The 11649-nt window shown below is 36.6% G+C and overlaps 1 protein-coding gene across 2 annotated transcripts; it reads right to left on the reverse strand.

The window, feature by feature from the left end:
- Positions 1 to 1006: 1006 nt before the first annotated feature.
- Positions 1007 to 8694, reverse strand: LOC122668934. 2 transcript variants are annotated; one of them, XM_043865523.1, is made up of 7 exons: positions 8630 to 8694; positions 7738 to 8262; positions 5699 to 5796; positions 4872 to 4896; positions 2354 to 2474; positions 2121 to 2255; positions 1007 to 1365 (listed from the first exon to the last, which is right to left on the reverse strand). In XM_043865523.1, exons 2-7 carry the CDS (start codon positions 8189 to 8191, stop codon positions 1161 to 1163), a joined length of 1038 nt encoding a protein of 345 aa, XP_043721458.1. In that variant the 5' UTR covers positions 8192 to 8262; positions 8630 to 8694; the 3' UTR covers positions 1007 to 1160. The 2 variants fall into 2 exon arrangements, with proteins under 2 accessions (XP_043721458.1, XP_043721457.1); XM_043865522.1 differs by lacking the exon at positions 8630 to 8694 and having other exon boundaries at positions 7738 to 8374.
- Positions 8695 to 11649: the final 2955 nt, after the last annotated feature.

Here is an 11649-nt window from a genome sequence, read left to right on the forward strand (position 1 = left end):
GCCTTCTCTGGACCTGAGTTGTATGGTATCACCTTGGACTCCCTCCTCATGTAGACTAGACCCATGATCTGTGGTCTGGATTGTATCAAACAGATTCTGGCATTCATACTCATTGCAACTGCATTTTTCACTCTCAAAAAAAAGGGGGGAGATTGAGATTCTCTATGCGTCTCTGGAACAGGTTAAAAACCCCAACCCATTTGGCATATAGCCCCTCTATAAGGTCACATAAAGCAAATGTGAGTGGCCCTCAGTTCTAGTTCATATCCATAACAAACCCCCTCCCCCACACCCAAACTTCTACAATTAGGATTGAATCCAACTCAAAATGGTTCCCTTCTAATCACTTCCCTGTTTGTATTCGTCCAACCCACCTAATCTTGCCCTGTCAGATGAAGCTAGAAACAAAACGAAAAAGAAAGCCTCGGATTTCAAACCCTTCCCCCCCCCCCTCCCCCAAGTGGACTCGGATCCTCCCAGCGCACAGATAAAAATCCTCTGCAGTGCTTAATCTTGCGGTGCCTTTGCAGTTCGGGTCTGCGAGCTCGACATGTGAAAGATGCTTCATCCAATGGTGCAAACTCGAGCAGAAAGAAAAAAAAAACAATAATTGATTCTGCTCAAGCTCGCACCGTAGGATGAAGCATCTTCCACATGACGAGCTCACAGATCCGAACTGCTAAGGCACTGCCGAGGATTTTTATCCTCAGCGTACCATCCCCTCCAGCGGGCATCCAACGGCTGAACCCAGTAGGAAAAACCATATGATTAACCAAGAAGCATCACTGTTGGAAGAAAAATTTGTTATTGCATTCCTGAATGAAATTAATTTCATAACTTTTTTTTATATGTACTCGTTAATGAAATTAACTTCAGAATTATGAGTATCCGTCACAAATTTGCTATCTAAGACTTGATGCATCTTGCATCTGATGGGAAACACACAAAATTTCAAAACCCCAACCCCAACCCAACCCCCCCCCCCCCCCAAAAAAAAAAAAAATTGTAACCGAATCCCATTTGACCGGTTTCTGCCATTTTGCCAAAAAGCATGGCCAACTAAAAGCTTAAATTTTCTGCATCTATCCAATATTATTGAAGTATAAAACAGTTCAAGGACGTTGAATGGCGCCTTGTGATCATCGGATCAGTTGGAGAAGCTAGGATATTATCCATGAGACTAACTGTTGCTCTACTTCTTCCCAGTCATGAACTTTAGTCACCAAGGGGTGTAAATTATCCGACCCGGTCTTGCACCAAGGATATGAATTCTGATAATCAAAAAGAAGAACCCTGATTCCAACTTCAGCACATTCAACAGCATATCGTGGATTATCATCGATCAGTACTTGTGCTCCCAAGGACCTGCAAGATCCCAATTGTTAAAAAATCTTGTTGCTTACAAATAATTTCACTTTTCGAGTCTGGATCTCCTAAATGTGAAAGTTTAAACTGATTGAGGTTGAATCATTGTTTAAAAACTGGACTGGATCAGACAGTCCAACAAAGTTAGACCAGAACCATCCTTTTTGTTTCAGTATGGACATAGAACAAACTAGGACTAGAACTGGAATCAAATCATCCAGTTTTCAGAAAACCTGTCAGATCAGCTCACCGGTTTTCTTATCTCTCTATTTTCTCTTTTTTCCAAATTTTAATAATTTTAATTCTTTTTCAAAACCGTGGTTTGATCGTTCAACATCAGTCATAACCGGATTGAACCAGAACCTGCCCCTTTTCTGTTCAATGACCATTCTGGTTTTAAAAACTAGGGATTTAACTATCGAAGAAAACATCTCGATGCACCTTGGAGGCTAATAAAACTGTCAGATGATCAAGAGCAGATCCAGTAATTTTTTATAAAAAAACGCAATTGAGCTATATTTGATAATCTTCATCCAACTAGAACTTACCTAACATCTTCCTTATTTCATTACAACGTTCAAAACTTCAAGTGCAGTCTAGGTTTTTATATGATATCCAGTGAAGTATAAATATTTTGTGAACCCATTTCCATAATTAAAATAAACCGTAAGCAGATGGTTTAAGAATGGTCACAAAGACATTTAGAAGTGTCTTAACTTAATTACCATCACAACACTAACAGATTAAGGAGTTACCTGCAAATATCTGATTTTGGTCTCGACTTCCCATCCAGGGCAAAGTGATTGCCAAAGTGAATCTCCCGAAACAGTCCAGGGTAGTGTTTCTCAATCCACTCAATTGTGTGGTCTTTGATTACATTTTGCCGAGACCTTTCAAAGAACAGTTTCACAAAATACAGTTTTTAATGGATATTGTCAAATTGATTCTTAAAAATACGATATGAAAATTATAGTCAAAGAATACTCACGTCACGACTGATAGATCACAAAATGAAGATAACTTATGGAGAATCCTCTGAGCACCTGGTATTGGATGGATCCCTGTCTTGAAATAAGAAGTCTTAAAGAATTCATGGACTCGGATATCAGCTGCACAACAAAGAGGGCAAACTTATATCATGAACCACAATCATGAATTTGTTCAAAGCTGAATATTTAAGAAACTGTTTTCTGTCAGAAAATCAGCAAGCTGGCTTTTCAAAGTACACACTATCTATTTGACTTTCATTAAGCAGGCTATCAATTTCCATGAAAATTGTTCATAGTTGCATATTTAACGAACTGCCTACTGCCGAAATTTCAGTAAGCTGGCCTTGCAATGTACAAACACTATCTATTTGACTCAGCAATCAAGTGATTGGCTTCACAAAGAACGCAGATCAATTTTTATGTAAAGCAGTCCCAAGATATTTCCCCACAAAACTACACCGTTCTGAGAAGGATGTTTCCAAGAAGCCTTCCCAACACAGGAACATAATCGAACCAAGTCTAAGAGACTGATCAAATAAAACTGATTGTAGAAATTTGACACGGAAGCTCAAATTTTCTAGAGGCCACAGAATATTTCTCTATAGATCTTTCTAAGCACCTGGAAATAGGTATCTAATGCCTACGGACATTGCTAGATAAATGGGCCTCATTTTATATGGTCAAATACTATTCTAATTCAAATTCAAAACGACCAACCACAAAAAAAACTTAGCCAGGATAAGCCTACCCTGTAACATTATAATAAGCTGCACTAAAAACATTATAGAGGCTCTCTCATAAAATTAGAAGAAAAAAAAATCGGATGAGTAAATATGAAAACTAAAACAAGACTTCTACAACCTTGAAAAAGCCTATCCAAACTAGTATTGTTTTGTTTATCCCCCCCCCCCCCATTTGGGGGGTTCCCTGTTTTTCTCTTCCTTTTGGTAATGAATTTTTATTCACCCAAAAATAAAAAAAAATAAGACTTCTAATAACCTTGATTTTTTTTTTTTTTTCAATATTTCACCGATTTTTAAGTCCCTTCACTTTTGAAACTTGGTTTTATGCCAGGCAGATCCCCGACAGAAGCTAGTTACCTACTGAGGAGGCTCATGGAAAGATGTAGAGCTAGCAAGAAGGATCCCCATTTGGTCTTTATTGATCTGGAAAAAGACTATAGCAGAGTTCTTAGAGACTTAATCCGGAATGTTCTCATGAAGAGAGGGGTGTCGAGTAAATATATTGATGTAATTAAAGATATGTACGAGGGTGTGGTGACTAGTGTGAGATCTGTGGGAGGTCAGGGCAAGGAATTCCCAATTACGATTGGGCTCTAAGCCCTTATTTGTTTGCACTTATCATGGATGAATTAACCAAGAGCATTCAAGACGAGGTCCTATGGTGTATGCTCTTCACCGATGATATCTTTTGGTAGACGAGACTAAAGCAGGGATCAATGCTAAGTTAGAGATGTGGAGATCAATGCTTGAAACTAGAGGCTTTAAGATTAGTAGATCAAAGACAAAGTATAAGATGTGTAACTTTAGTCACTCTATGATGGATAATGATATGGTGAAATTTGAGGAGAGAGAGATACCGCAAAGTGACTATTTTAGATATCTTGGATCCACCATAAATAAAGAAGGTAACATAGATGATGATGTTTTACAAAGAATTAAGGTGGGATGGATGAAGTGGAGAGGTGCAACCGGAGTACTGTGTGATCAACATATTCCTTTAAAGCTTAAAGGAAAGTTCTATAGAACTGTTGTCCGACCGGCTATGATGTATGGGGTGGAATGCTAGGCAGTTAAGGAGTGCCATATAGAGAAGTTATGTGTAGCAGAGATGATGATATTAAGATGGATGTGCAGAAAGACATTGAAGGATAAAGTAAAGAATGATGGTATTAGAGCTGATTTGGGAGTTGCCCTGATCAATGACAAGTTGCGAAAATGTCGTTTGAGGTGGTATGGCCATGTTCAACGGAGGCCTGAGGATGCCCCACTACGGAGGAGTGATCTAATTCTGATAAAGGAGCTAAAAAAACTAGGGGCAAGCCGAAAATGACCATAGGAGAGGTTGTGAGGAATGACATGCGTAGCTTGGGTCTTGTACCAAGTATGACCTCAGATAGATCTTTTGGAGGGCAAAGATCCATGTTGCAGATCCCATATAGCTGAGATTTTCTTGACTTCCTGGGCTGGGTCTATTTCCTCTTACTTTCCTTTACTTTCATTTCTTTTTTCACACTTCCCATCTCTTGTGTCTTGATTTTTTCTTTGCTCTTACTTTGATGTGCAAGGATCCATGTAGTCGACACCATTTAGATGGGATAAGCCTTAGTTTGTTGTTGTTCACTTTTAAAACTTAATAGGTTAAAAGTCAAGTTAGTACTGTATAAACCTTGGTTCTCTCATAAAGAAGTGGGTGACGTAACATCTCTTCATTTAATATAAGCAAAAACACTTTTTATGGCATGAATGAGTGAAGGTTGCAGAGAAAAATTAGTACCTTCATCACGTGAACAATTCCATATCTGTAGCAGAAATAAAAGATGTCGTCAAATTACGAAGAAGTTAAAAGATGAGCTAACACAAGAATATATTAATAAGGAGGAAATAAATTATTGTAACTAAATCATACAAACAGGGATGGCAATTTTAGATCTGAAGCCTGAGTGTTTTTGGTCACCCTGCCCAAAGGAGGTGGGGGTTGTAGGTTTCAGCCCTTTGAACAAAAAGGCCAGACTCAGGTTGGGCGCTAAGCTGTGATTGATATACATTTCCATCACATAAACTATCCAATCAATGGACATCTCTTGTATGAGCCATAGCCCAAATGTTGCATTGACAGATGACCCTATAACTTCACATGTATTGTTTGTTTTGCATGGTCATTCATATATCTGTTAAATAGTCCATAAGACAACAAAAGGTCATATCTGTACAATTTCAGTGAACGTAGCCATGAAAATTGAAATTGTCTGGATGGATTATTTACTAAGATAATTCTTTTATATTAAAATTAGATAATTTATTTAAAAAATTGAGACATGGTATTTAATGGTATTCGTTAAGGGCATATACACGGGTGTGTATGTGGTGATAAAAAGAATGTATGCTTGACATTTTACCTAATGCAATAAAGGATATTAAATTTTTGGTTGCCTGCAATGGAGCCAGCCTAGATGTTTTGAGCACATTGATTTGTCCTAAGTGTGTTCTAGAGTTAGCCGATAGGAAGTGTAGGACAAAGATAAAAAGCTCCTCAAATCTCAATCAACATAACTAAAGCAAAGTATAAACTGAGCTCAAACCAAGCTCTGAGAAGGGCATTACCTTAAAGAACTCATAGACATGATACTCTGAAACTGAGCAATTCAAAGAGTATCGATCGGCAATAAATTTGTTCAATGCTGAAATGAAGCTTCCAAGAACTACAAATCAAAGGAGCAACCAAAAAGAAATCCAGTGTCAAATGCTAAGGACAATTTGAAAAAATATCCATCGCAGAGAGTAAAGAAATTTTCAAAACATAAAGGGAAACAGCACAGGAAAGAAAGGATGCTGTCAAGGTGAATACAATAATTCCACATTAAATCAAAGGGAATGAATTATTATACCTATCTAACTCCCAGGAGAAAGGAAATTCAATGCCTCTATACATCTCCAGAACTCATTAAGGCAAAAATCTGGTGGCAGAAATTTTCAAAACATAAAGGGGAAACAGCACAGGAAAGAAAGGATGCTGTCAAGGTGAATACAAGAATTCCACATCAAATCAAAGGGAATAAATTATTATACCTATCTAACTCCTAGGAAAAACGAAATTCAATGCCTCTATACATCTCCAGAACTCATTAAGGCAAAACCTGGTGGCAGTAAAAGAAGATCATGAAACAGTTCCTCGCAGCAGACCCATGAAGTTAACTTCAATGCACATTCTACAATAGAACAGCTACAAGACCACCAATGTTGTACAGAGCTGAATGTTTAGCAGAAAAAAATTAACACATAAACAAAATAAGTGTATAGCTGAGATAAGGATATTGAGATGGATGATTGGAAAAACTAGGAAATATGAAATAAGAAATGAAACTTTCAACGTGAATTAAGAATGTCTCCAATAGGATATTAATTAAAGAAGAGTTGTTTGTGGTAGTATGGACATTTGCAATGGAGGCCATTGAATGCATCAATGAGGAGGAGTGACATGATGCAGATTAGAGGAGTTAAAACACCAATGAGTACACCAAAAATGACTGGGGAAGAAGGCAACAAACATGGCTTTAAACAGAGTTGAATGGCAAAACAAGATCTGTGTAGCCAACCCCACTTAGTTTGTATAAAGGCTATTTGTATTGAGTTGAGTTGAGCACATTTCTTCAGTAATATGGCAACCATTCTACCAATACATAAGTCATACATCCAGAATGTTAATTGGCTAACTCTAGGATAAGAAATTAGCAAGAACAACCAGAACAATTAAATGGTCCAATAATATAATTGATTACTTAATCTCATGCACTCACTGCAACGATGAAAACAGTATGAAATACAGTTTCTTGTTTGCAGCGTTGCATGAACTAACTATTCATCAGATCCTGACACAATGAAGGTGCCATGCATTACATTTCCTTTGAAATTCTCTTATACATGTTTGGCATCAACAAAAATCTACCTTGAACTAGGAGTTTTATAGGAGCTTCTAGGAGTAAAAAATAACCTATTTACGATTACTTAAGGCCCCGGGTATATGATAAAATTTATAGTTTAATACAATACAACATTTTCAATGACAAATCTTTTAGATGCCAGTTCAATTTAATCCATGTTATTGCAGCTTGAGACATCAGAGCTCCAAGACATGCCAAATATAGACTTCCATGTCTGTACTATGCATCCCACACTTTACTTGGACAATAAGGACAACCTGAGGTGGGTGAAATTCCTCATTATGGACCCCCATCTAAGACATCACCAGTAACTCATATACAGGTTGAAGTTGATAACGTGCAGCCTATGGCCCAATAGTTTAGGATGACACCTTTATAATTATAAATTTCTAATTCATAGCCATGGAAATAGATCCTTACTTGAAACAACTTTCAGGACTATTTGGGTTGTCTCTACAAAGAAGGTTTTGAAATTCCAGACCGAAAGAACTTAATCCAAAAATCAAACATCATGAACTCTATATGGTCACTTTCCTTAATCAGAAAGAATTACAGGAGAGTAGAATTTTCATGTATAATTTAATGAATTTAATGAATATGCCAGCAGATAAACACAGAAAAGAACCCTAAGTATAAAAACAGGAGAATTATGAAAAGAACAACTACCAAAGGAAGAAAGATGGAAACGTAGGAGAAAGATACCCTCATCCACGTCAACAGCAACAATGAGTTTCTTGGGCATTGGATGGTCCGGGAATCCAAGAGGGCTCCCACGTTGATACGTTCCAGAGCCATTCGTCAACCAAGCAGCTGTGCCTCTTTCAAGCCCAACCTCCGAATCACGAACCAGCTGTTTGTATGGAGCCAATGCACAAGGTTTATGGAATCCATTGTCAACTCTTCTATAAAGGCAGCCGCTGCTGCGATCAGAGCAGCCTTTCAAGCTCAAGGCATCCATGGCATTTATTTGAAAACTGCCAGAGACATCAAACCAAGGCTTTCCAGGAAATCGATACCGCTCCTTTGCGACACACACTCGACTAAACCCATGGAAACCCGCCAAAAAAGTATCCTTATTATAAAGTAAAGCCATCACACCCCAATCTGATCTATTGATTCCAAGACCAAGCAACCGCAAACCTTGCCTCCTTAACATAACGATGTCACATTCCAGAAAAACAAAACCCAAACACTAGGGTGGGAAAGAATCAGGAAGGAACGCGAGAACCTAAAACCCATATGTCAAGAAGTTAGAACAAAGTATCAGAGATAAGCTTGTTCGTAATCTCCTAAAATTCAAAACGATAGATTCCCAATTAAAATATGCAACACAATTTGAATAACAGTAATGATGGTGTTCCAACCCTTTCCCCACACCTCTCCCCCTCGCCCCTCCACCTCTCCCTCTCTCACCCCACCCTTAAAAAAACGCAGAATCGCACCACCCGTCTGAAACAACTATCGATTTCCGGCAGCAGGTAGTAATCCCATTACCAGGAATAGTGAAAGTGAGAAAAATGGAAAATACATAGTAAATAAACCCTAAGAAGAACACTTTAAATGAGATTAAAAAACATCTATTAAAAAGGATTTTACCCAATTTCAACGAAGACGTTGCCAGGGTAGAAAGCTCAATGATTTATTCCAAGAGATTGTCAGAAGATTACAGCGAATCCATCTTTTTTCTTTTTATGGAATCAATGTTTGAATAATGAAAAAGTATATGAATCTCTACAGACAAAAGTAGTGGGGCGGAGAGAGAGGGTAACTCTGGTGTTTGAATCTCTCTCTCTCTCTCTCTCTCTCTCTCTCTCTCTATCGGTAATTATCGGCTGCTGCGACTTGTGAGCCGTTTTATAGGATCTCGCTCTGCCTTTCTTATTGCGGGCTTTTTGAATGGCTGAGGGCCTTACTAGCGACATTTTGCCACAAAATTCCCACGAGAATTGATACTACAATTTGAAATTAAAAAATAAAAAATAAATAAAAAAAAAAAAAACCAAAAGTGAAAGAATGGATTGTTTGTCGGTGAATCAACCAATTCCAAGAATTCGGAATCCACGACACGCAATCCTAATTCCTCCTTCTAACCAAAAAAAAATAAAAAATCCTAATTCCTGCTAATTGACTATTTTCCTTTTTCAATCTTTAAAGTAGTTGAAAATCAATAAAACATGAGCTCTCAAATTTATTAAATTATTTAAAAAAAATTTATTAAATTAAAAACTTTAAATAAAATCTAAATTTTAAAAAATCTTTACTTATTGGAATAACAAAAGCCGATGCCATTCCGGATCCGCTCTCTTGAACCTTGAAAAGTGAGATTGGCGTTGATTGGTAACATTTCAATTCCATGATGGTTGGGTGGAAGTACTTTTTGTTAATTCTATGTGTTCTTTTTTTGGAAGTAAAATCATTGTTTGCTTATTTTTGCTAGAAATGATCTTTAAGTATATTCACAATGAAATCATCGATTAATATACATTTGATAGAATCATTTGGATTTATCCAAGTTTAATTACAGAAATGTCGTTTCAAGGGTTAAACCATTTTTACAAGTTTCTAATCTTAGGAATTTAAAAAATATATAAATATATATTCATAACCCAATCTAGAGCTTACATTGCAGCCAACCAGGTGACCATAGTTTCATTGACACTGAATTGGAATCAACTATTTGGTTCATCTTTAATTCATAAGCAATCGTTGATATTTTCCTCCCAACCTGCATAGACAATGTGAATTTCATATCAAAAGCATATATACACATCACATTTTTAAAAAGCCTTCAATACAATTCTTTACAGTTGTATAGTATTTATCTACATGTAAATTATCGTGTACACTTACTTCTACATGATTACCTTAATTGGCTTGCCTATGAACAGTTGAATCAATAGAGTCTTAGTGAATTCGAATCACCATCCCCTTGGAACAAGCTTGAATCAATAGGGTCCAAGTGCTCTACCAATTTGAGCTAAAGACTCATAATGATAGACTTTAATTGCTTGAGACGTTTCTCTAGCAATTTTTTTTGTCACAAATAATGTTTATATTTAAAAAAAAAACTCAGCAAATGAAAATATTACATTAAACAGTATATAGCTACAATCATATTTTTTGATTCATATTGGAGCATATGTATATGATTCTAAGCATCAAATAGCCAAAACCAAACAATCCAATAAATTCCAACAATGACCATCTACAATATATCCTCCTATAAGTAAGTTAAATTTAACAAGCTAAGTAGTAGATTCAGAGAAGATTCCAACAACCAATTTTATGTCGAAGCATGGGATAATATTACATATAATATTAAATCTGGTCATACTGCAACCAACTTCACATTATCACCTCAATAAGAATCAATCACAACAGTAAGCACGATGAGTTAAAACTGTAGAACAAGATAGAAGTTTTATTTGGGATTAGGTTTTAATTGGCAAATTAAAGCACAGTAGAATCAACCAATAAATTAAATGTGAAACCAAAGAAGTTCTCTTCACAGACCGTCGATCAGATATGGCAGAAAGAGAACCAAAATGAGACGAGCATCATAAAATGAGAGATGGGAGACCAAAAATTTCTAGAACCTAGCTTGATACTTTTGTATAGTCAAGGTGTCGATGGCAAAACATTTAATTCAAAATTGCTAGCTTCAATATTCTCCTTATCCCCTAACCCCTAATTTAGAGGACCTTTTGTTTTCCGGATTGCAAACTCATATAGCTAGGATTTAGAAGGCATTCAAGTAACCTGACCAGAAACCTATGGTACCTAGCTAACAGGTACAAACTGATTACTCTTCTGCAATTTCTAATTATCTTTGTAAACGAATGGTATATCGATCCAACCACTGTAGACATTATTCCATCAATGCATATTCAATTTGATATATGCAACCAAGAATCATCAGCAGAAGCCATCATTAGGCTATAAAAAAAAAAGCTTATATTTAGTTTCACTTCCAACTGTTATAAATCTATGTATTCCAACAAATTGCATATTTCATCTTATATCTCACAATCATTTGGACCAGAGCTACTTCTGTTTTAATGTTATTCCATTTTCTGGTTAATTACATGGTTCCTCCATCATTTTCCATTTTATTTTTACCTGTGCAATCAACCATGGAGCTTCCATTAGAGCCGAATGTTTTCCGTTCTCTAAAGATCAATTTTACAAGACTATTTATAGCTCAAAATTTCACATACTCATCCAATTGAAATCCTTTAGAACTCGCATCTTGTTTGGTTCTTTTTTTCCTTCTCTCTCTTGCTGGATTAGGAATAGCGCCCACTACCCAACATTGTCGTTCCATCCTAACTATTACTCTCACCATGACTAGAAGAATAAATAAATAGAGAAATGAAACACACAATTTTCTACTGCAAAAACAGGAAATGACATATTGTTAGTGACAATTTCAGTCACGAACCTGTTGTTGGATGCGCGAGTGTGTCAGAGTCGCAAGGACTCAAGAGATGACCAAATAGATCATATATGACTTCTAACCAGGAAAGGATAGGACTTTTTCAGTGTCTCGATTACTCCAAGGACTTTTAATAATAAAAATTGCAACATCAAGAAGAAATAACCAAATAATACAGC

This window comes from Telopea speciosissima, chromosome 7 (assembly GCF_018873765.1).
Source record: "Telopea speciosissima isolate NSW1024214 ecotype Mountain lineage chromosome 7, Tspe_v1, whole genome shotgun sequence".
NCBI lineage: Eukaryota > Viridiplantae > Streptophyta > Magnoliopsida > Proteales > Proteaceae > Telopea > Telopea speciosissima.

Coding starts and splice junctions, on each gene's coding strand:
- LOC122668934 (XM_043865523.1), bottom strand. CDS start 8,191: ATGTTAAGGAGGCAAGGTTTGCGGTTGCTTGGTCTTGGAATCAATAGA. Junction 5,797..7,737: donor TGCTGTTGACGTGGATGAGG/GTATCTTTCTCC, acceptor TTTGATTTGTAG/TTCTTGGAAGCTTCATTTCA. Junction 1,366..2,120: donor CCAAAATCAGATATTTGCAG/GTAACTCCTTAA, acceptor GGGATCTTGCAG/GTCCTTGGGAGCACAAGTAC.